Raw genomic sequence first — 25,851 nt, 5'->3', positions numbered from 1 at the left:
GTACAGGACCTAAACTAACGCGAACTCGCGGTAGGTGAAATATACGAGAAATCACGATGAGAAAACAATTGGCTGAAATGGAATGTAAAAGAAATAAAGCAGGAAAGAGGGAGCGAATTCCACTAAGGATAAAGAAATCAAGTTTCTTCTCCTCTCAATTCTTCAACCAATGACAAACTTTGTAGAAATCACAAGGCCCCTTATTTCATTTAGATAAAAATGTAATAATTTTTTTTATCTGTTAACTCAATACCGATACAGACATTTTTATGATCCGACATTCCCATAGTGAACAAATCAACAAATAAACTTGAAGAAATTTTGTTTCATCTTATGAAATATACGAAGATTTGGATTGCACCGGCAACAGAAATGTTATGAAATTGTACCTTTGACTCCGAAGTATCGATAAAGTGCGAGTTTCAGTTCACCCATTATATAGATATACAAATATGTCTCCTTATATGGCTGATATCATTTAATTTAATCCATTAGAGGCATATTCAAAACTGACAGATTTTTGAATTAAATATTCCTTAATCCATTAGTTACTGAAATAATTAATACAGACTAAACTTATGAAGTCTACAACTTGAAACATTTATCAAATCAATTCTAAAGGTAACTTTAAATTCACGACATGTAGAATCTATATCCGTATCACAAACACAAAACCAACAAAAGCGTATTTACTGTTATCTAAACCCTTACAATCCTGAATCAATGCCGAAGAAATCGAATGTTATTGCAACCAATGAGATTGGAAACATTTAGTCACGTGAACAAATCAACTCTCCTTAAAAGTCACTAACTCTGGGCCAATTTTCCAAAGGGGTCTTTTCGACACAAGCGACCAGTGATATCCCCGAAGACGTGACAATTATTTTGTGCTAAACTGTTTTGAAGAGGTGCTATTTCTTATAAGTAGTTGTTACAGGGGCACCTAAGATGGCGCCCAGTGCCCTTCTGGGGACCGTGTGTCTAGCACTGGTCTTTACGGGATCTCTTGTGGATGCAAGGTAAGACTCATCCTTAACTTTACAAATTTTATCAAATAGGACACCGTTCTTTCTAAACCTGGCAGTCTTTTTCAGTGAACTGATTCTTTGTTCCTAGAAATGGAGATGCATATTGAATAAAAAAGAATTGTAGAAAAAATATTTTTCCATGGTCCAAATTTTGGTGGTGACTTATTTCTAAGGTATACACGAAGTAGGTTCATCTTTAGAAGTCGTAACTGATATAAAGTTAGGTCTTATAGACCAAACAGTCTTGCAGTCTAAAAACGCCAGTTTGCATTTTCCATTCCTTGATGTGACTTGACAATTTCTTCACCAGATATATACAGTAAGAATATAGATGTGGATCCCACCATAACTACCTGCCATTTCTTGTCAGTGCAGATGGTTCGACACGTATGAATGTCGATACTCACTGAACAGCGAGAAACACCAGCTTAATAATGGGAAAATAATCGCATTATCTAATATAGTTTATAAAAACTGTTTGTACTGCAATAGGTTTAAACGAAGTTACTTACAACACAACAGCAACAAGCGATGAATTTATGTAATCATGATGGGTATCACATGATACGCGGGAAGGTTTCATGGAAGATTTGTCAGAAGGAACTGTAGTTACACTCAAAAAATAACTTAGTATTATTTGTCATTACCATTAACATTTTAGGCAATACTAATTAGGTATACGCTAAAAATGACAAAAAAACTCCAGCTTGTACGGTGGAGTAAAGCCAATAATGGGAACAGCCGTACCATGGGAGAGCTGTCAAAACCATTGTGACGTTACTAGTTACAATCATACACTCATAATTGCATTGGCTGTCTAATACAATTGTCATGTAAAGGTAGCGAGCAAATGCAGGACACACTGAGGGTTGCTTAAACAAAGTATACGGTTTACTGGGTTATGACACCAAATAGATAAAAAAAATATGTTCTGTGAATAGAAATTCTGGAGAGTTGCTTATGTAATAAAGTTACGGATATGAAGTAAGGTGTTAACGTGCAATAATGATACTTATGGCAGTAGGTATTTTGTCCATCGTCACTCGTGATAGCAAGAACATTAGGAGTACCGAGTGCCGGTAAGTTCCGGTTTGTTATAGATAATGAATAACATAAAGGGAAAATACTGAACGCTGGTATTTCACCTTCCAGAGCTAGAACTTGTTTAGACTCTTTGGTAAAGCCCCAATATATAATGGATATTATCGTCCATCTCATGGTTATGATAGCCATAAGGTTGTCCCTAATACGTATCCAGCCGAGTTTCAAATGGTTTTAATGCTGTTAATGTAACGACAGTTTCTTAGAGGAAGTCTCAAATGTTTAAAGTTCTTTCTCTGAAATCAAATTTCCAAAGATTTAGTATTCTACATCCCCGAAGTAGTCAGAAAATTATAGATATTACATTTCGTATTTCAAGTGCAATCGTGTAATCAAGGAAATAATCTTGTATCGTTCCAATCTTATATATATATTTAGATTATGTACAAGTCCGACAGAATAGACTGTTAGCTTGTTATTACTTGATGTCTTCTTCCTTCTGTCTTACCTTACTGACTTTCTTGAATCATAAATTGAAAATTTATACAGCTAAATTAGCAGTCACTGTAGCTCTTCGAACTTAAGAAGTGGCTGTAGGAGTTTGTCAAAATGTTGAGGTTACAAACCGTCCTGTTTTGTCATGTATTTGCCCTTCTGCAAGACACTGTACATAATTGTTTTGTATAACAAGGAACAGGTCTCTCGCATGTTGTTCATTAAGGTTATTACCGGCCACTACAACGAGACATTTGTCGATAAACCCAGCCAGCAAATAATCATAACGGGAATCTCAAGCCGTGTTTTATGTTTTTTTTTTTTTAAATTAATTTAACACGACAGTAAAACCGCAGGATTATGTTGTAACAAATCTTAAAGTCTTCATTGTACTTTTAATATTGTGTTTGACTTTTATTTCAGAGCCAAGAGGTCCAAACGACAAGGTATGTTTATTTTCCTTGAAAGTGTCAATTTTAAAAACAGATATTCTAAAAATGACAAACACTGTAAGAAATCAACATGTGCGCGTACATGTAGTCCCACGTGTTCTGATTGTCTCGATTTTTCGAGCTGCGTATACAGAGACGAGTATATAAACTCGTGGGTTGGAATAGTGTCTATCTTCAGTATAATAATTTTATATAATTGATACAAGTACACAGCCTTGCGACATTTGTCACTTTATCCAAAGCCATAATAATGTAATGATTGTCATGAATGTCTTTTCCAGCTTTCGATCCTTTCTCTGACCCGTTCGGCCCCGGCGCAGGTACGTATTGTACTGTAATTTACCAACCGCGAAGGCAGATTTTCACCTATATTTAAAAAAAAAAATTTTGTCCACATACAGAATACACTATTTAAACAACAAAGAAATTATGATTAAACAGTAGACTTCTTGAAATAAACAAAAATAGTATTTAGAGTGTCACTGAGAGTGCGTTTTTATAAACACTCAGAATTTGTAAATTATGAGTTATTGTGTATATTTTCATATCTGTATTTGGATATATTTGACTATTTAGTGTTTAAAATTGACAATCTTTTAGATTTAGCACCCTTAAAATGCGTACGGCGTCTGATATTTTATCAATATTCTAGATGAACGAAAACACGTATACGGAGTGATAAATTAAAACAATAGGGAAACATACTACTTGTAATGGTATAACTGTGTCCACCATTTATTAAAATATTCAGTTTTTATCTCAACCATTGGTTACTTAATCGTAAACATCAAGTTGTATCAACAAGATCAAACCAGTTACCTGAAAAAAGTCGCCTCCGGTCCATTGTATCCGTAATCTTCTAAAAGATACCTCGTGACATTTATACAGCTAATCAGTATGTATTGTATGGAAAGTCATCATTAATTTTCTAGTATTTGCGAATGAAGAACGCATTAGAATATATAAGCTGATTCAAACAAAATTTTATAGGTATTTGCTGTAGATTTTAAGCCTATCTAAATCGATATGTTGATATACACCTAGGTATTATTGACATAGCTTAGTCTGAGCGGGCCGAACACACCTGATGCTGTTCAGTTATCTTTCATTAGGACTAGTTGTATCAAAGAACGATTCAAACTTAGAATCATTTTTCATTTTCTCCTAACTGGTTTGTTGTGATAAGACTACCTTTGAATGATCCCGCTATCAACTGTCACTGCCCCCACGGAGTTCTCGACAACATACAGCACCGGGAAACTTGCCAAAGTACACGTTCCTGGTTAAATTTGAAGTATGATTTAAATTCCCTGACAAGCTAACTGTCTAATTGTAGAAAAATTACTTCTCAATCGGATTTGATGAAAATTGATTTCGTAATGATATTGAAAATACAACTTACATTGTATTAGTTTGTTTGAGAAAGACACCGATACACTTTTGGAACATTTATTAACGAAATTCCTCGGCCGATGTTGATCGCGTATATTTATCACAGCAACGCGGTATCCAACGAGAGTGTAAAGAACGACAACTCTTGTAGAGATTACCTGAAATATATCATGGGAAGATATCTTGATATATTATTCCTCGAGGCACAACTTTATTTAAATATTACTTCTATTTTACACTATTTGTATAAATACAAGTCCATTTTTTTTACTAATTAAAAACATACTTACGGCTTCGAAATTAATTTAAATAATAAATTATCATAAAAAATTAAACAATTTTACGTTACATACATGACATTTGGTTGAGAACACCAGCTTGAAAGGTATATTATAGGTAACAATCTACGATGCCATCCGCAATTATGCCCCATTGCCACATATCATATGGAATCCAGCGATATTCTTCAAATGTTTAAATCCACTTGAACTCTTTTGTACACGCGGAATGTTTGATTTACTAGAAGTGCTTCGCTCGTAATTCTTTCTGGTGATCAAGATTATTTATTCTGCCCATTCTTATTTGATAAAATATTTTAATCATGATCCTATCTTAGGATTTAAAAAGTGGCCTCGTGTCTGTATTACAGGTGCAGGTAGTTGTAAGCCGCTACAAGCTCCAACTAACGGGAACATCGACTGTGGTGACAACATTCCGTTTTAGTAAGTAGTACATTTCGTTAATTAAGAAAAAAAATCTTATTTCCTATATATTATCTCGTGACAATAATATTACAGCTGATTTTATTTTAAGGAGCACAATTCAAGAAAAACCTTGAGAAATATTCTAATACTTAGGATCGTTCGATGACAGGAATTCTTGATATGTTTTTTTTCCCCTCACAGCACGTGCACAGCCCGTTGTAATGATGGCTATAAATTCGAAGGCGATCAAAACATTGTAGTTCGGGAGTGTGATTCTGCATCCGGAGAATATTTCCCCTTAACTGGAGAAACTCTTGCGCCCGGGGAAAAACCCACCCTTCCAATCTGTATACGTAAGTTGAACGAAATCCAAATAGTTACATCATCAAAATAATCGTCCAATGAAACGCCGAAAGGCCGTAGTAATTGATATACATCATCCATGTGGAGGCACATCCTCGATACTCAAAATTACTTTCGTTATCTGCACCCCTGGATCATATCATGGCAAAATTGAAGGTTTCGTGTGCGAGACCTTGTGGGCAAGACGGAAATATTTGTTCGGTCCCTTAATACACATCATACGAATCTCGAGGTCGCATAACGGTATATTGTAATGGCTCTGAAGTCGGGTGTCGCTCCTGTGTGATCTTTACAAGGAACGTATCAGACCGTGACTGGTCAGTTTTTTCTCTCCTGGTACCAATCAAATTACTTCGCTTTTGCCTTTGATTTTGCCATGAAATGGGGCGCAGAGGAACAAGGACATAAAGCCCCCCAAAAAAGAAAGACAGAAAAGCGCGGAGAGCAAACGATGCTAAAGAAACATAACGCGACTCACATCATGGCATAAATTACACAAAATTATTTCAAAATTATTTTATTGAATTACTTAGTACGCCGTATGTTGTTTGCGAACATACACGTGGACTATTGAAGAAGAATGGAATAATAAAAAGTAAAAAAAAAATGCATTAATACAAAGATAACTAGTTTAACACGGATTCAGACTCTTAATTCGAGATGGGCCCGCTTATTATCACTATAATTAAAATTGTCACGAAACAAATTACTGAATTGCTGGCCTCGCTTTTGGACGTCAGTCAGTTTGGGCCATTCCAATGCCTATGTATGTTTCTTAGCTGTACTACGCCACTTCACATTTCATGCAAGTTTATGACCTCGTGTTTATGACACAGTAAAAGTGTCCATTTCCATGTATGTTGGGTGTCAACCACATCAAATTGTATCATTTACTCAGACAACCAGACTTAGTTAGTTCATCTTCGTCTACTTACAAAACTTTATTCAAGCTTATACCTGACACCACTGGCTGTCAAACGTATCACAAAATGTTCTGAAAGACTGAACCGAAGGGAAGTAACTCTGGAGGATCCGGATGACCGTTAGTGGATAACAGCATTATCATCGATCAAGACATATTCAGAGATACTGCACAAATGTCACAATGAACTGTCTACTTAATCGACCAGGAAATTTCGAATGATACATTATCGAGGCGAAGACAATTTGCATGAAAATACACGCGAACGCACCTTTAAGCGGTAAAGACGTTACCGAATCGTTTTATCACAGATGGCGCGAATGTTCAACTGATGAGTCTGGAAACAAGCAAAAGGTTATGACGAGTGGCATCTAATTAAGGCTACATAGGTCTAGATTTTCAAGTTTTAAAACGATGTTGAATTCAAATGACGTTTTGAGGTAAAGGACGAACATATACAGAAGTCGCTTAGTAATCTGAATGACAGCGGGGCCAGGGCATTTTTTAGAACACTTCATTTCGGCTTTCTATGCCCAGGGATTTGGTGAAGTTAACCGTTCGTTATGTATTTTGTTACACTATCAAATATCCCGTAAGTTTACCCAGTCTTGAGAAAGTTACTAAATTTAAGTTTACTATACCAGTATGTTTGAAAAAATAAAGTTCTTTTGCAGCTGTCTGTTCTCCGGGGTGTCAGAATGGTGGATCTTGTGTCATGCCAGACACTTGCGCCTGTTCACAGGGGTGGAAGGGACTCCACTGTGAAATAGGTAATTCACGTATAGGTTAAATTCAGAGGGTTTAATTTCAGAACAGTTTTGTAAATTATCTTAAATTTGGTTTAACATTATTTCCAATCAGTATTACTAAAATAATTTAGTGGGAGAATAATTACCACTTGAGACAGGTATTAAACAGATTGGAAGATGATATAAATTACTTTACATGGTTCAGATCATTTTTCCCTTCTACCTCATAAATATTACTGTTGTAATTCTGGCATTGTTAAGGTTTCTTGACTTATAAAAATGACATCTATAAATTCTGTTCATATTCTGCTGATTAAAGTTCAGTCAAAAACACATTGAACATTACATTTCTAAAATATAAAAAAGTGTGCAGAGTTGGTTTAATTGTAAGATCTCTGTATATTTTGCAGTTGACAGTGGGTCTCACTCCGCTGGGGTAGGTCTCCCCACCGTGCTCACACCAACAAATCGTCCGCCTAGCCAATCCACATCCTACGATGCCTCTTGTGTGACATGGGGTCAGGATCACTACCGGACATTTGATGGCAAGGTGTACTCCTATCAGGGTCATTGTGAGTATGTTTTACTCAAGGACTGTGCAGCTAACACTTTCAACATTCATGTTATTAATGATCAATCGTGTTCACCTGGTTCACCCTGTGCAAGAGAGGTTGACATTTATTTCGGAAATGTGAAAGTTTCACTACTGAGGGAATCTACCGGACCGGTTATTCATTGGGATGGATCCCTGATGACACTGCCGATGACTAGAAATGGACATACTTTTGAGAAGCTTGGTGCCTACTTTATCATTCGGAGTAATCTTGGCTACATGTTACGCTGGGATGGACGTGAGTCAGTATTTATTGCAGTTACTTCAGATCACCGTGGCAACACCTGCGGACTTTGTGGAAAATTTGATGGGGATAAGTCAAATGATTTCTTGACAGATTCAGGAAAAGTGGTCACCTCTGCTTCCAGCTTTGCTACAACATGGAAAAGATCTACACTTGGCACTGGTATGTTCATGGTAGAACAGAGTTGATATTTGTTTCTTGAAATTTAAATAATCACATGTATCAAGTTTTCTGATCTTTACATACATTTCAATACATTGTGTCTAGTTAAACAGCATTAATGAAGTAATTTTCCTTCAAAAACTGCAAAGAAGACTTTTATACAGAGCTTTCAAAGCTTTGATGGATCAACACATTTGAATACCAGTATAAATGTGCTTGTTTTTTATGAATGATGATAATTGACATTTTGACAGTATTTCTGAACACCAGTCCTGTTAGAATGTAGGCCAGTGTAGACTGATTAATGTATCATCTTAATGTCTTGACTAATGAATATATTAACATCAATAGGACACTGCTACTTGTACTTTGATTCCGATCTTATTTTTGGCATTTTTGCGATCAAATTCAGCAGTCCAGACTGAGCATCGTGAAAAAAAAAATGATAAAAAAGGAAAGAGAGAGAAAAATGTCTCTTTGGTAATAAACAGATATTTTATAATTCTGTGAATTTCCCACTGAAATGTTGGCAGTTTTGAATTCTGGAGTGAAACACAGCTATTTAAAAATTTGATCAAACTTACCATACATAGATTACAAGTATGGCTGTAAATGGTATTTCTTCACTCAAGTTATTTTTCTCCCTAAAGCTTATGTGATTTGTAAAAATAACTAATGAGAGGGGAAGAAATATCATGTATACAAGCAGAGGTTTGTATGATTTGTTTCTACCACAACTACAGAGCTATTCTGATGATGAATCCAAGGGTTTTTTATCCAAGGGTTTTTGTTAACTATATCAGTTGTTGCCCCCTAATGAATATTACAACCTGTAGCGGAATACCTTTAGAATCAGAATATCAGAATATATGGAAATATTATAATTTATAATCAACCATAACAAATGGTGAACAGATTTATTATCTTGAAAACAATAAATTGAATCAGGGCTCTCACACCCCATTTTGGGACTGGGTCCCGGGGCTCTTAGAATTGGGAAAAATAATATTGTTGTCCTTAGAATTGGGAAAACTTGGGGTCTAAATTGGGAAAAAAAAGATACTATTTTGCATTGGGAATTCGACCCCAAATCTGACAGATCGAGAGCCCAGTGAATAGAAACCATATAACATTGAAATTACATTTGTATCACTGAAACATTCATTTTATTCCCCATGAATGTGTAAAGTGTGGTCAAAGTTCACCATGTCAGCCAATCAAAATGCTTTTACTGTTTATTTCACTTGCTGTATATAGTTAATTGATGAATAAAATCCACCTGATATGATTAATTCTACAATAAACATCGAAACACAACACAGATGATGTTATCTTAACATCAGGAGGATGGGCTGATTGTAGGGCAGCAATAGCATTGGCAGTTCATTTGTGGATACAGTGATAATTTTTGAAATACAATGATAAGTTTTGATTGTTTTTGACAGGCACATGTCCTGATGTACCACAGCAAAGATGTAGTCCAGATGCATCAACACAAGCTCAGACTGTCTGTTCCGCAATAATGGGTCCTGCCTTTCAGTCATGTCATGCGGTAGGTTATGAGGGCTCAAATTTGTAACATATTCTAAACTGGAATTACAAAAAATGGCCATGAAGTGAGGAAATAATTGGTTGAATATTTTAAAATGATTTGGTGACAAAGAAATCAGTATCATTAAGTTTTAGAAAATATCTGTGTGGACGAAAAAAAAAGACCAAATAAAATTTTGAAATTAGGGAAGGATGAAAAGAAGTCACCATTTGAATCAAAATCAGGGGTCACATAAACTTTTGCTAAACTTGATAATATTTCACCAGATGAAAATTTAGGAGCTAAAAACAACCATGTTTAAATAATAGAGCTATTTGTTTAAATTTGATTAATTGATTATATATGTAATAAAGAAAATACCTTTGGTTTCAAAAGCCTTGTTTCAATAAAGTCTTAAACATAGGGGAAAGCTTAAGAAAAAGACACACCTGGTAGTATTCATCTACATGTACTTCATATTTTGTGAGAAAATCCTGAATTGAAAATTTTGTAATCCCAATAAATGGAGTCCTAACCTCAGACTATATCTTAATGGGAATAGCAACGATGGTATGGAAAGGGACATTATCAGATGGTAGTTATTAATTTTCCTTGTTCTAATTTTATCAAAATTGTGTAGAATAAATTTGGTTTACTTCACCTGAAAAGAAAGAAGGCAAAAATCATTCCTGAATTTGGGTGTGGATCCATTTTGGTACTACATAACTAGTCCCATTCACTAATTTCCTGTTAGTCAATCATTATGATTTTAGTGTAGAAAGAGAATAAGTAAGTGTTATTATACTTTGTACTTAAAAATCAGTTGTATTTATTACATAGGCGTAAATCTTATGAAAAAAACCTTAGTTTGAAGGGAACATATCTCGTTATTTTTGCCATAATTTCTTCAGAAATAAATATTGTTTTTATCTTAACCTAGTGTTTGTTAGATGTACTGATTATCGTAATATGTAGCGTAGGTTGCTTGTGATAACTCTTTTTAATCATCTTTTGCATGAAAATGCTGCTTCACAATTTTTGTTTGTTATATGTCATCATGGCAATATGCCCTACAGGAAAAATCTCTGATAGAAATTCATAAACTGATATATCTCCAAATTGTAATAAAGTATTGACTTGCACAATCATTATTTAAAGACCATATACATATTGTGGATAGGTTTAGCTTATGTTATAGCGAAAGCTTGTCTATCAAAGGGAGATAACTTTTATACACTGTTGATTTGATTTAAAGACGGTGGACCCCCAGCCATACCTAGAGGCATGCAAGAGTGATTGCTGTCAGAACAATATACAGACCTGTACCTGTAATAGCTTTGAGGCCTACAGTCGGGCTTGTATGGAGGCCCATGTTGAACTTTCATGGAGAACAGACCAACTTTGTCGTACGTAACCTCTAGCATTGTATTTGTATGAGTGTGTGTGTGTGGAGGTGTTTGTGTGTGCTTGATTTTTCAATAATGCTTGATAAAAAGAAGTCAAATTTCAAAGACTGACAACTTACAGCATTAACTATCAGTCGTCAGGTTATTTTTTCATTCTACTTTAGAATATTTAATTGTTTTCTTTCACTAGCTGTCCAGTGTCCAGGAAACTTCATTCACAAAGAGTGTGGAAGTACATGTCCAAGATCCTGCGGTACTAGTGTTACATCTTGCTCTTCCACTACATGTATTGATGGGTGTTTTTGTCCAGATGGTTTGGTCCAATCGGGTGATACTTGTATTGCTCCCTCTCAATGCCCCTGTAAACACGGCGAGCACCTTCATCAACCAGGGGAGAAAATCAAGCAAGCTTGTAACACTTGGTAAATACAGGAATTGGCCAGATACAAAATATAGATACACTTGCCATGACAAAATATGAATTTCTATAGCACATTGGGAATATTTTATAATTTGTATGAGCTTGCTATATAAAGACAGATTTTTGGGTTAAGTATCGCTTCAATGTTGATAAGGTTATGTTGTATAAAAAAGTTAGATACCAAGCTCTGTTTTTAGTAAAAATTTTCAGACTGATGCTTAAATTTTTTTTTTCTGAATATTCATTGATAAGCCAAATTTGTAACAAGTAAAATTGGTTCTCACAATATAGCCCAAGGGGAAAAGTATAAAACAATTACTGAAAACTAGTGTTTGTCATAAATATTTACTGAATATGATTGAACTAATATTTGTTTCAGCACATGCAAAGATGCAAAGTGGGACTGCACCCAAAACAAATGTTCAGCCACCTGTTCTGCCACTGGCGATCCTCATTACATGACATTTGATGGCAAGCGCTATAATTTCATGGGTGAATGTTCATACTACTTGATAAAGGAGTCGCCAAACTTCAATGTCTTGGCAGAAAATATTCACTGTGGACATGGTGTTGCTTCCTGTACGAAGTCGGTCACAGTCGAGTACAATGGTCACACACTGAAGATGGATTTCCAGCACGTTCTCACTGTTGATGGAACATTAGTCACAAAGATTCCTTACAGTGGCAATGGCATCACTGTAGATAATATCAATTCCCTGTTTATGAAGGTATTGCTATGGATGTTTGATAAAAGAAAACTTTCTTAAAGTAGTAAAATGTTGCTGATTATTATTAAGGAAATCAACACAACTCAAAGTAGGTAGATGAGTTTAATATACAGATATATATGTATATAATCTATACGGATAGGTTTATCATCCCCTGGCAGTGACCGTGGAGTATATATAGCATAGCATAGTTTGTCCGAATGTTCATATGTTCACTTTTTGTCATCACTCTAGCAACTTCATTTCTCAACTTATTTTACTCAAAATTACTGATCAAGTATCATAATACTTTGAACAAGCTTTTTTTTTTATCTTGCCACAGTTAACATTAAGGTCACCTTTGCTATTATAGCAAATCTTGAAACCCAACTTCATTATAAATTTAGGGGATTTGTATCTCTGCCACATTATAAATTGGAGCTACCTTTGCTATTATAGCAAATCTTAGATGCAACCCAACTTCATTATAAATTGGAGCTAGGGGATTTGTATGGTTTCTAATGCCTTATTACCAGACAGCATTTTATTACAGTGTGTAATAATTAATTGTTAAGATTAAGTAGCCTTTCAATAAACTAAACTAGGAAACTAAAAGCTCTTTTTTTCAAAATATCTTTAATTGTTGAAAAAATATGATATTTTGCAGGCTACTCTGGACAATGGTGTTTACATACTCTGGGATGGAAGAACACGTGCCTACATCACGGTACCTCCAACCTTTATTAACAGAACTCAGGGACTGTGTGGCACATATGATTTAAAGCAGTCCAATGACTTTCTGACGAGAGAGGGTGATATTGAGACTTCGGCGTCAAACTTTGGGAACCGTTGGAAGGTGAATCCTACTTGTAAAGATGTCGGGGAGGTTGTTAATGCATGCGAGGAAAATGCCCAGAATAAAATCCAAGCTGAACAGTACTGTTCTTACCTTTCTAATGACATCTTCAAACGTAAGTACGACTTCATTTGAGTGGATCAGAGACCCAGTGTTTTATAGACAGAGAGCCTAGTCTCACTCTAAGAATAGGGCAGTGAGGACTATTTCAGTAAAATTCAACCCCCAACTTTCCAGGTTTTGTGTCTGGGTACCTCCCATGGAATTTAAGTGATAATTTGCTTAGAATTAAAAGACAAGAAACAAAACCATGGACACAAGGGATTTATTTAGTCTTGGATCCAGTATGTGTTTTATTGGAAAAGTCCTTTCAAAACATAATACATTGTACTTTAAATAGAATGAAACAGATTTGTGGAAAAAAACCTCTGCTTTAGTCTAACTGCATACTTCTAATGCATGTACAGTTTTATCTAAATTTGAGGGTTTTTTTATAATGAATGATAAAATAATGTTCATAAGGGGGTCTGAGAAGTCAGCATAAGTGAAAAAATGAAAGTAGATTCTAAAAACCTTCTTCTGTATTCACATAAATTAGATCTCAATTTTAGGGTCTCGATGTTGTATATACTGAGTGTTTGGCTTCCTGAGTTCAAATAATGGAAATCAAAGAACTTGAAATTCCAATTCCCTCAATACCGACATATAGATGCCAATGAAATTTGATTTGGAGTCATCTTATGTTCCTTGGAAAATGTTGCATAAACAGATACATCAGGACCAATGAATAAAAAGGGTTCTAAATCATATTGGTCTGATTGTCTTAGGAAGTCTAGTATTATGCAAAGAAAGTGTTGTTCTCCTTGGTGTTTAGATGGATACGTTAAAAACCTATATGTCACAAACTATAAAACTTTTTAATGTCATGCTGAATACATTTTTCCTATATACAGCATGCCATAGTGTTGTGGACAACACAGTGGATATACAAGACTGTACATTTGACATGTGTCAGTGTCAAGACAACATCAAAGACTGTTTATGTCCCATCCTTGGTAGCTACGCTCAACGATGTGCCACCTCTGGTATCTCCATTCCATGGCGTCTCAATGTATCAGAATGTGGTAGGTATAGCTTTACACACCTGTCCAACCATCTCACATGATGGTAGGTATAGTTTCACACACCTGTCCAACTATCTCAGATTATCGTAGGTATAGCTTCACACACCTGTCCAACCATCTCAGATTATGGAAGGAATAGCTTCACACACCTGTCCAACCATCTCAGATTATCATAGGTATAGCTTCACGCACCTGTCCAACCATCTCAGATTATCGTAGGTATAGCTTCACGCACCTGTCCAACCATATCAGATTATCGTAGGTATAGCTTCACGCACCTGTCCAACCATCTCAGGTTATGGAAGGAATAGCTTCACACACCTGTCCAACCATCTCAGATTATCGTAGGTATAGCTTCACGCACCTGTCCAACCATCTCAGATTATGGAAGGAATAGCTTCACACACCTGTCCAACCATCTCAGGTTATGGTAGGAATAGCTTCACACACCTGTCCAACCATCTCAGTTTATCGTAGGTATAGCTTCACACACCTGTCCAACCATCTCAGATTATGGTAGATATAGCTTACAGATCAGAAATGATTTTGACAGGAAAGCATGGAAAGCAACTCAGAATTTTTTTAGTCTTATTAGATTTGTGTTGGGAGATGTTTAAATGATTATCAGATGTTATTTTTGGACATCTTATCATTGCTGAGTGAAAAAAATAAATTATGCAGTACTGTTGAAGATATTATTGCATTGTGATGCCAAAAAGATATAAACCTCACAATAATTCACCATTTGTGTTTAGTGTTGCCCTGTACGGGAGGCCAGGAATACCAGGTGTGTCCTAATGAGTGTAAACGTACCTGTAATGTGCTGGGGAAGTACCCCAATTGTGAACCATCACAGGAATGTGCCGAGGGTTGTGGTTGTCCTGATGGACAGTCTCTCAATGACAACGGTGAATGTGTCACTATTGACCAGTGTCCTTGTGTGTTTGGTGACCGCCAATTAGAGCCAGGCAAAGTTGTCATGATGGAGGACAAAATTTGGTAAGCATATGAAGCATTTTAATTGCAGTTAGAATATTATGAAATAGTTATAATTTTTATGAAATTTTGATTAGAAAAATATGTAGAAAGAGAGATACTGTTGAAAATGATATAACAGGTAAATTAATCAAAGAAAGATTTATTACATCTTTCAAAAATACAATTTTTGTGATTGGAACTGTCTGAGAAACAGCAAAATAGGACTTTGTATGGTTTTAGCATTTTTTAGCCCACAAATCAATCAGTCTAAAATCCATAGTAACACTATGAAATCACTAAATCTCAAATAAAAAATGTTTACCAGATACCATTGTGATGATATTTATGTATTATTTCATCTATGGTTGCTATGGTAACTATCTCAAATTTGCATGAAATCTGAACACTTTTTCAATTTTGAATAGTTAATATTTCAAACATCAACCATAGATGGCATTCTTGAACAAATTATTTGTTTCTCCTGAAGTTGGAGATTAAGGACTAACTTAATTTCATTCGATATTAATTTTGTTAGTGATTGGCCTCTATAGTTTCCAAGAATAAAAACTAAGTAAAAGAAATGCCAAAATTGACATAAAATTCAAATTTCCTGAATTTAAGCAAATTTCAGGTGGTTTCCTTGGCAGCAATAGCTGAGATAACACATAAATATAACAACAATGTCGGGGAAATTTTCAAGATATGAAATACAATAATTTGAGAGTTTAATACTTGGTTTTAAAAGTTGACAGAATCTAAGGGCCAAAAAAGGACAAATTCAAATATACCGATAGTGCTTTTTTGATCATTTGAATATAACAGTTTACAATACTAGTGCTAAACATCCTGACTGAAGCTATACATAATATGTACTATTTATGGAGGATCTTCAGATTTTATTGGGAACTGATTTCAATGACTTTGATGTAAAACAACTTTCAGATTACATATAAACAAAAAATATTATGTTTGCCTGTAATTCTTTTCCTCATGTTTTGATTATTTAGAAATTACCTACACTTCCTTTGTAGTACTTTTATGTAGATTCTAGGTCAGGTTGAATTAAGGTTCTGGATTCACTCAATTTTGTTGATAAAGTGGATAGGTTACATTCAGCTCTCTAGGTACAGATATGCAGCCTTGTGTTGCTGTCACATGCCTACAAATATAGGAGAATTTTGGAATGGATGATAAAACTTTTGATCCTTTTTTAGTACTTGTCGCAATGCATCCTGGAATTGCCAGATTCCATCCCCTAATGTTGCTGTGTCCACTATATCCTCACCATGTCCAGAGAATGAAGAATACACTAAATGTACATCAGACTGCCCTGTGACTTGTCAGAACATGGCCACGCCTCCTACCTGTCCCACCCCATCTGATTGTCAGCCAGGCTGTCGCTGTAAACCTGGATATGTTCGTGAGGGTGATGATTGTGTTCTTGCTACTGACTGTCCGTGTCACCACGGCGGCAAGGCATATCGTGAGGGGGAGACAATGATAATGGACTGTAATCAGTGGTGAGTAGATTTATGATTTCCTTGATTAATAAAACATTTTCTTTCCCTATCATGTGTTCTCCTTGTAATGCTTTCCCTATGACCAGTGATAATCGTGCATGAAGTCATCTGGTTAGGGAATACTCTATCAGGCTTCTGGAAAGTGCAGTATTTGTGGATTATCTCACTATTTCAGTATGTCATTTGATATAAATGGTGAGATATAGATATACATACATATAATTACAAAAAAAAAAAAACCAATTATGTTGCTATCAACAGCCTTATTTTCAATTACAAAGTTTTATCAGCAAGTCCATGTGAAATTGAATCTTCTTATTTGGAAATCAGAGAAGTAGTTTCAATAACATGTGAAAGATATAATACTATAATATTTCTGTTCTGTTATTGGTATCACCACATTGCAAGGAGGATACACAGATTTTATCGTAATGCTTGCTTTCTTTTATTAATTTTTCTTAAGACAAATACTTTTCTTTCCTTGCGTTAATTTACTCTTTAAAATATGACTAGTTATCTCCTTTAATTGCAATATATCAGTGCTTGTTACTCTTCCTCTCATGCAGCGTGTGCACAAGCACCAAGTGGGTCTGTGAGAACAAAGACTGCCCAGCTGTTTGCAGTGCTTATGGTGACTCCCACTATCACACATTTGACGGAAAGACCTACGAGTTCCAGGGTAACTGTGATTATGTCCTTGCCAAAGCGTCACCAGATAACCCAAACCAGTTCCAGATCACCACAGAAAACATACCGTGTGGAACGAGTGGTGTCACATGTACAAAGTCCATCACATTTGAAGTTGGTGTCCCAGGTCAGTTCACTTCAAATTCAAATTCTTCAAATTCACTTCAATTTCACTCTTATAGCACTGTAAGAGTGTAACCATAACATAGAATAAAATCAAACTTGTACTTTTTATATGTGCATGTATATCAGTATATGTATTTGAAATCAGAAACAGATGTGTAAATGACAAACTAGTATTTTTATCTATCTGCATCGCCGTGATAGTCATCGCTTGTTTTTTTCCCTTTCAGGCAGCCATGCGCGTAATAAAAACTCCGTAGATTTACAGTTAACAGACAAAAGTGTATTTCCTAGCTTTAGTTGCCTGATTCTGTATAAATTCTAACTTTCACATGTGCACCTGTGTAAACACAGAGATTAGTATTCAGTTGAAAATTACTAAAGACCTCGTTTACACAGATATGGATCACCGAGCACATTCCATCATTTGGATTGAAGCCTGTAAATTTCTATCTGAGACCAGGTGACGCCTGTATGTTCGACACCAAAAAAGAAATATTGGTAGAATTTGGAAGGGATGGACCACAAAATATATTCCACACAAACGCAGTATTTGACTGTTTGAATCACTGTTTGTAATCAACATTTACAGAATGTTGAAGTGATGACAAAACATAAAAAAACAATATATTAGTTATACAACATATTAGTTGACTATCCAACTAAATGACCTGTTTTCATTGCGGTATGAATCCACTGTTCATCATTTATGATAGAAATTGTTTGATTTATTTTTCTTGGATAGGGAGCCTAAACTTCTTCAGGATACAGTTGATCAGAGGCAAGCCTGTGTATGTGGAGTCTAATTCACCATTCCACAAACAGGAGATTGGGAACTTTGTGATCATCTCTACAGACAGTGGTATCACACTGACATGGGACAGAGGTACAAGGGTTTATCTGAAACTTTCTACAAGTCACAAGGGCAAGGTAAGTCACAGTTTATATTTAGAGAAATCACTACACTACGTAGTTTCATGAAAACCAATTAAAATCATTGAAATAAGCATGAAAATTCACCTTGAAAATCTCTGTTTTGGTGTAGGGCTCCTACTGGTAGCCATGATTTTTGTATGAATTTATTTGATCACAATGATTTATTCAATGACCATTGTAAGTTTACTAAAATTTTGTTGAACAACTCACAGAGACAATATGCAAAATTCATTTCCAGGAAGTTCTCTCTGTCTTTTTGATTAGAGATAACTTTCTGAATGCTTAAAAAAATCTCAATCCAAGATCCATAGGTAGATATTTTAAAATCAAACCGTCTTATTAGTTTCAAGAAAGATGATGGAATTTTGTATAGTGAAGTAGAGAGATAATTAATGTAGTCATTACTTAACTTTTAATCACAGAATATTACATGATACTGCCACAGGTTGTTGGTCTTTGTGGAAACTTCAATGGAGACCAGTTGGATGACTTTTCAATGCCCCAAGGTGGACCCCCAGCAGTGAAGGTTACCACCTTTGCTGACAGCTGGAAGGTGCGTCAAGCCTGTGCGACACCAGGGGAGATAACTGACACTTGTGAGGCTGCTCCACATCGTAAACCTTGGGCACAACGAAAATGTAGCATACTTCAGTCATTTGTATTTCAGCCTTGCCACCACCTCATCCCTGTGCAGGAATATGTTAATAGGTTTGTGTGGTTCCTAAATTGTAACTTAATCCTAGTTGTATAATTGGTTGACATCTATATTAGTATTATATACTAAATTCACCACACCATTATATATTAAGAACTTGTATGTCCTTTTCCTCATTTTCTACTCATATGAAGAAAAATGCTTTATGAAAAGAAATTTACTCAACAGTAATCATCTGTATACCTATATAATCAGCTGTTATTTTTATCTACAGGTGTATCTTTGATACCTGTGCCTGCGACCTTGGAGGTGATTGTGAGTGTCTATGTACTGCCATCGCAGCCTATGCCCATCAGTGTGCTATAAGTGGACTTCCCATTAAGTGGCGAACTGAGGAACTTTGTGGTGAGTACATGTGTCAAAATGAAAGCCTTAGACCTTAATGAAAGTGACGAAGCTTTGATTGAACTTTATCCTAAAAATGTGTTTAAATCCACAAAGTATTAATATGACTTCATATGACAGTTCAGTTATAGAAGTGTATAAATGTTCAGTACATCTCCAGAAGAGAGGTCTCTTTACATCTCAAGCAATTTTATTTCTATGCTACTATTTTGGAAAGAAATTCAATGCTCTGTAAGCTATTTACAACATGAATTAACACTAGTCTATTCAACCAATCTTGTCTCAAAGTATTGTAGAAAAATGACATTTGTAAACACTTTTACTGATGGTAGTGGATGGGCTTATAACCAGGTATGGGTTTATTGCTAGGGATTTACCGAAAATGTATAAAAGATAGAAATCTATACTTTACAAGCTCATTTGATTTTCTGGGAAAACTGCATCTGTGTTCTCTCAGAGACTGTGATTTGGTCATAAAGGTCTACCTCATCAACATTCATTAGTCATCCTCCTCATCCTTTAGATGTCCTGATCAGTCTTTCTTTCCCTTATAGTTATACAGTGTGTTCATGTCTGTCGATTAAAATGTAAAGCCATATTTCTGTCTTGCAGCCATCCAGTGTGAAGATTGTGAGACTTACAATCCCTGTATTTCCTCATGCCCAAAACGTACCTGTGATAACCATCTGGTGTACGACACCATCACATCTGGCTGTCATGAGCAGAACTGTGTTGAAGGGTGTGATATAGAACCATGTGGGGATGGACAGGTGTATGACAGCTCAACTGAACCAATGAGGTGCATCCCAGAAGCTTTCTGTAACACAACTGTGTGTACCGTCAATGGGAAGGACTATAGACAAAACGAACGCATCACTGATAACTCTGTCTGTCAGGCTGACTGTGAGATTTGGTAAGTAGGGGAAGATAAAATTGTGAATTCTCTGAATTTGATTTCTATTTTACAATGTTGATATTAGAATGAGCAAAGGAAGAAAGAAAGAAAAAGTAAGTATGTTAAAGTTGTGTTTTTAGAAGCAAATAATGTTCATTTCTGTATGGTGACACCATGGGCCCTGTCATCGTGATATCCATGATACTATTGTCATAGTTTATAATGATACTGTTTTAAGATAAATTTTTCCGGCATTGTTTCACTTGTGGTAGTTTCCTTACCTATTCATAGAAGGAACAAGTTATTTATCACTTGTTTTATTTCCTGTAAGATCCTCATCTAGCCTCAGTTCTCAAGAGTTTGCTCCCCAGGGTTAAATATTCCTTACTCCTAATTCTCTGATTATCATTTTGCATCCAATAACTGGGATAAAATTTGACCTGTAGAATTTGTCAACAGCTACTGCGACAATGGAAAAATCAAGAGAAATGGTTACTGCAGTACAACATTAGGACCGTCAACAGTGCAGAGTGGAAACCCCACTCCTGGACCAGTGGTTGGTCCCAACGGCCTTCCCACTGCTGGTCCTGGCTCTGGTCAGACTGGTGTACCAACTGTCCACCCACAGCCTGGTAGTCATATCAACCCGACAGCTGGTCCCAGTTACACCAAACCACATCAAGATGGATCGTACAAGATTACACCTACCATTCCGGGACCAACTGTTCTACCGCCTGTTTGTGTGGCAAATGGCTGGACAAGCTGGATGAGTATTGCTGTTCCAACAGCATTCAACCGTGGGGATGTGGAAACTATGCAAGGATTGAGAGAGAAATACACTTTCTGTGATGCTAATATGGTGACAAACATCCAGTGTCGTGTGATTGGAACAAACACTATGGCAGATCAGGCAGGACAGCGAACCACTTGTGACCTGGAAAAAGGCCTCGTGTGTAATAATGCCTATCAACGCAATGGTGAAATCTGCTATGACTATGAAGTCCGATACAATTGTGATTGTGGTGAGTGAATGAAAGATCCTTTGACTATTAATTAATGAAAAAGATCCTGTGTTGACAAATTCTACTACTTTATTGTTTTGATACAGTAGTTCAATGTTAACTTGTAAAAGAAGTATGATTGTTCATGGAGAATGTATTAATCAATGCTAGTTAACATCAAGTGATGTTGTGGTTTTAAAGCAGTTGTAATTTACGTTTTAAAATTTTTACATTTCATACATTTATTTAATTACAATTCCAATCAAAAGTTTTTCTAATTTTAGCTCCTACAGCAGCCCCCGGATTAGGACCCAATGGTCAGCCCACAGCTGGTCCAGGATTAGGCCCCAATGGTCAGCCAACAGTAGCCCCAGGGATGGGACCTAATGGTCACCCCACAGCTGGCCCAGGAATAGGGCCCAATGGACAACCCACAGCAGGACCAGGATTAGGACCCAATGGTCAACCCACAGCCGGTCCAGGATTAGGGCCTAATGGTCAACCCACAGCTGGTCCAGGTTTAGGACCTGATGGAAAACCCACAATTGCACCAGCCATTGGCCCAGATGGAAAACCAATCTTACCAACACCCATGCCAGGTGTGCCTTACCCATTGAAACCTTCTTGTGAGTGGACAGAGTGGATGAACAGCTACAAGAGAACTGCCTCCAGTAAAGGTGACTATGAAACAATGAGTAACCTTCGCTTGGCTTACTCGTTCTGTGAATTTCCATCCAAGATCGAATGCCGGGTCATTAATCAACATACGCCATTGAATCAGGCTGGTCAGATGGGTGTGTCTTGCGATATCAATCGTGGTTTGGTATGTGAGGATATCAATCAGAATACTGCCACTTGTCTTGATTATGAGGTGCGTGTCTATTGTAATGATGCCTGTCATCCCACTGCCCAACCTAGTTTTGGACCCAATGGTCACCCAACAGCTGGACCAGGTTTAGGACCTAATGGTCAGCCTACTGCTGGTCCAGGATTAGGACCTGATGGAAAACCCACAGCTGGTCCAGGATTAGGTCCCAATGGTCAGCCTACTGCTGGTCCAGGTTTAGGACCTGATGGAAAACCCACAGCTGGTCCAGGATTAGGTCCAAATGGTCAACCTACTGCAGGTCCAGGATTAGGACCTGATGGAAAACCCACAGCTGGTCCAGGATTAGGTCCCAATGGTCAGCCTACTGCTGGTCCAGGTTTAGGACCTGATGGAAAACCCACAGCTGGTCCAGGATTAGGTCCAAATGGTCAACCTACTGCAGGTCCAGGATTAGGACCTGATGGAAAACCTACAGCTGGTCCAGGACTTGGACCCAATGGTCAGCCCACAGCTGGTCCAGGACTAGGACCCAATGGTCAGCCTACAGCTGGTCCAGGACTAGGACCCAATGGTCAACCTACAGCTGGTCCAGGATTAGGATCCAATGGCCAGCCCACAGCTGGTCCAGGATTAGGACCTAATGGAAAACCCACAGCTGGTCCAGGATTAGGTCCCAATGGTCAACCTACTGCTGGTCCAGGATTAGGACCTGACGGAAAACCAACAGCTGGTCCAGGATTAGGACCCAATGGTCAGCCCACAGCTGGTCCAGGACTAGGTCCTAATGGTAGGCCTACAGCTGGTCCAGGAGTAGGACCCAATAGTATACCTACAGCTGGTCCAGGACTTGGACCCAATGGTCAGCCCACAGCTGGGCCAGGACTAGGACCCAATGGTCAGCCTACAGCTGGTCCAGGACTAGGACCCAATGGTCAGCCTACAGCTGGTCCAGGATTAGGACCCAATGGCCAGCCCACAGCTGGTCCAGGATTAGGACCTGATGGAAAACCAACAGCTGGTCCAGGAGTAGGTCCCAATGGTCAGCCTACTGCTGGTCCAGGATTTGGACCTGATGGAAAACCAACAGCTGGTCCAGGAGTGGGACCCAATGGTCAGCCCACTGCTGGTCCAGGATTAGGACCTGATGGAAAACCAACTTCTGGACCAGGACACAATCCCCTTTTGGGGGAAACAACTGTTGTGACAGTCCAGACCACACATGGCCATTACACCTCTGGAAGTACTGGTAAGACTGATTTACAAACCTGTGCTGTTAATTTCATGTCATTTATTTAGTTTGATTGATGTATTTAGTTATTAAGGACTCTTTATTATTACCCCTGTGGCAGCATAGGGGTAGTATAAGCTACTTCTTTTATCTGTCTGTAAATTAACATATTGAGGATTTGAGGGATTGTTAGTGTTTTCATTAGTGCTCCTAGCAGCTATTGATTTGAGTTGTGGTTTATAATTATATTTGAAGCAACATAGTTAGAGCTTATTTTTCCACATGTTTAAGCAAAAAATTGGTTACATAAGGAAGGGGATGTTGTCAGTATCTAGTTACATATGGGAGGTGATGTTATAAATATCTGGTTAAATATGGAAGGTGTTGTTAACATCAGGCTACTTGTGGAAGGTGTTGTCAACATCAGGCTACTTGTGGAAGGTGTTGTCAACATCAGGCTACATATGGAAGGTGTTGTCAACATTATGCTACATATGGAAGGTGTTGTCAACATCAGGCTACTTGTGGAAGGTGTTGTTGTCAACATCAGGCTACATATGGAAGGTGTTGTTGTCAACATCAGGCTACATATGGAAGGTGTTGTTGTCAACATCAGGCTACATATGGAAGGTGTTGTTGTCAACATCAGGCTACATATGGAAGGTGTTGTTGTCAACATCAGGCTACATATAGAAGGTGTTGTTGACAACATTAGGCTACATTAGGAAGGTATTGTTGTCAACATCAGGCTACATATGGAAGGTGTTGTTGTCAACATCAGGCTACATATGGAAGGTGTTATTGTCAACATTATGCTACATATGGAAGGTGTTGTCAACATCAGGCTACTTGTGGAAGGTGCTGTTGTCAACATCAGGCTACATATGGAAGGTGTTATTGTCAACATCAGGCTACATATGGAAGGTGTTGTTGTCAACATCAGGCTACATATGGAAGGTGTTGTTGTCAACATTAGCTACATATGGAAGGTGTTGTTGTCAACATCAGGCTACATATGGAAGGTGTTGTCAACATCAGGCTACATATGAAAGGTGTTGTTGTCAACATCAGGCTACATATGGAAGGTGTTGTTGTCAACATCAGGCTACATATGGAAGGTGTTATTGTCAACATTATGCTACATATGGAAGGTGTTGTCAACATCAGGCTACTTGTGGAAGGTGCTGTTGTCAACATCAGGCTACATATGGAAGGTGTTATTGTCAACATCAGGCTACATATGGAAGGTGTTGTTGTCAACATCAGGCTACATATGGAAGGTGTTGTTGTCAACATTAGGCTACATATGGAAGGTGTTGTCAACATCAGGCTACATATGGAAGGTGTTGTTGACAACATCAGGCTACATTAGGAAGGTGTTGTTGTCAACATCAGGCTACATATGGAAGGTGTTGTTGTCAACATCAGGCTACATATGGAAGGTGTTGTCAACATCAGGCTACATATGGAAGGTGTTGTTGTTCCTATGAAGAATGAAATATATGAATGACCCCAGTTATTGGATATTAATTGAAATCCTAAAAGCAAACCAATGATTTACTGTTAGATATAAAGAAACATGTTTAAAATGGACAAATACACCTAAACTAACGACATTAAGTACAAAAAAGCCTGAGATACTTTATTAGTGAATTACTCTTTGCCTAAAAAGTCAGTTACCAAAAAAACATGTAAGACAATATTACCTGAACTGAAGTGAACATTTATCCACAATTAGGCAGTATACATGATTCCTAACGAAAGATATAAAGAAAAAGGAACAAAGAAGAAATAAAGTGTGACAGGAATGTTATACATTTACCAATGATATAATTGGTTAGTGTTATATTATAAACAAAATGAGATATTTATGATGAAAATTGTGCATTCATGATAACTGTTAGAGTGATATAATACAGGCTGTTATTTTGAGGATTGAACAACAATGTCATTTATTTTATATTAGGATGTACCAATGAGATTGGAGTGTCCAGTCCAGTTCAAGTGACCGATGACCAACTGGATTCTTCCTCATCCATGGGTGCTTCCACGGATGCTAACATGGCCAGGCTCAGAGGAACTGCTGCATGGGTGGCAAGGTAAGTTTGTATTACACTGCTAGACAATTCCAAATACTGGTTTTTGTCACATTCCAGGAAAATCCTCAACAAAATTGTATTTAGTATAACACTATCCCTGGTAAGTTTTCCAGCTCTTGGACTTACACAGATAATTTGTTATCAAGTTTTTGATTTTCAAAGATAAGTTTGTGTCAAGATCTTGGACTTTCCCAGGCAAGTTTGGTTTCTGTTCTCAGACACACCAAGATGCCTTTATATTCAGATCCTGGAATTTCTCAGGTAAGCTTGCTTCCAGGCCTTTGA

At 37.1% G+C, this 25,851-nt stretch overlaps 1 protein-coding gene across 1 annotated transcript; it reads left to right on the top strand.

Annotated features, from left to right (window-relative positions):
* The first annotated feature begins 948 nt into the window (after positions 1 to 948).
* Positions 949 to 25,851, top strand: LOC132565128 (mucin-2-like). The gene is made up of 24 exons (XM_060229738.1): positions 949 to 1,019; positions 2,988 to 3,010; positions 3,298 to 3,336; positions 5,058 to 5,130; positions 5,314 to 5,465; positions 7,072 to 7,167; positions 7,557 to 8,165; positions 9,611 to 9,717; positions 10,952 to 11,102; positions 11,293 to 11,524; positions 11,903 to 12,251; positions 12,898 to 13,201; positions 14,040 to 14,210; positions 14,966 to 15,209; positions 16,403 to 16,708; positions 17,275 to 17,522; positions 18,264 to 18,448; positions 18,900 to 19,162; positions 19,384 to 19,514; positions 20,127 to 20,427; positions 20,869 to 21,431; positions 21,695 to 22,378; positions 25,434 to 25,566; positions 25,785 to 25,851. Exons 1-24 carry the CDS (start codon positions 949 to 951, stop codon positions 25,849 to 25,851), a joined length of 5,502 nt encoding a protein of 1,833 aa, XP_060085721.1.

Source organism: Ylistrum balloti, unplaced genomic scaffold (genome assembly GCF_031769215.1).
Source record: "Ylistrum balloti isolate Yb309-2 unplaced genomic scaffold, AGI_CSIRO_Ybal_v1 Utg369694, whole genome shotgun sequence".
Lineage (NCBI taxonomy): Eukaryota > Metazoa > Mollusca > Bivalvia > Pectinida > Pectinidae > Ylistrum > Ylistrum balloti.
This window is presented reverse-complemented; position numbering and strand designations above follow the sequence as displayed.

Excerpts from the sequence above, each read along its gene's own strand:
- LOC132565128 (XM_060229738.1), top strand. The coding sequence starts at position 949 with ATGGCGCCCAGTGCCCTTCTGGGGACCGTGTGTCTAGCACTGGTCTTT. Across the intron at positions 1,020-2,987 it reads GGATCTCTTGTGGATGCAAG|AGCCAAGAGGTCCAAACGAC; the intron begins GTAAGACTCATC and ends CTTTTATTTCAG. Across the intron at positions 5,131-5,313 it reads GGTGACAACATTCCGTTTTA|CACGTGCACAGCCCGTTGTA; the intron begins GTAAGTAGTACA and ends TTCCCCTCACAG.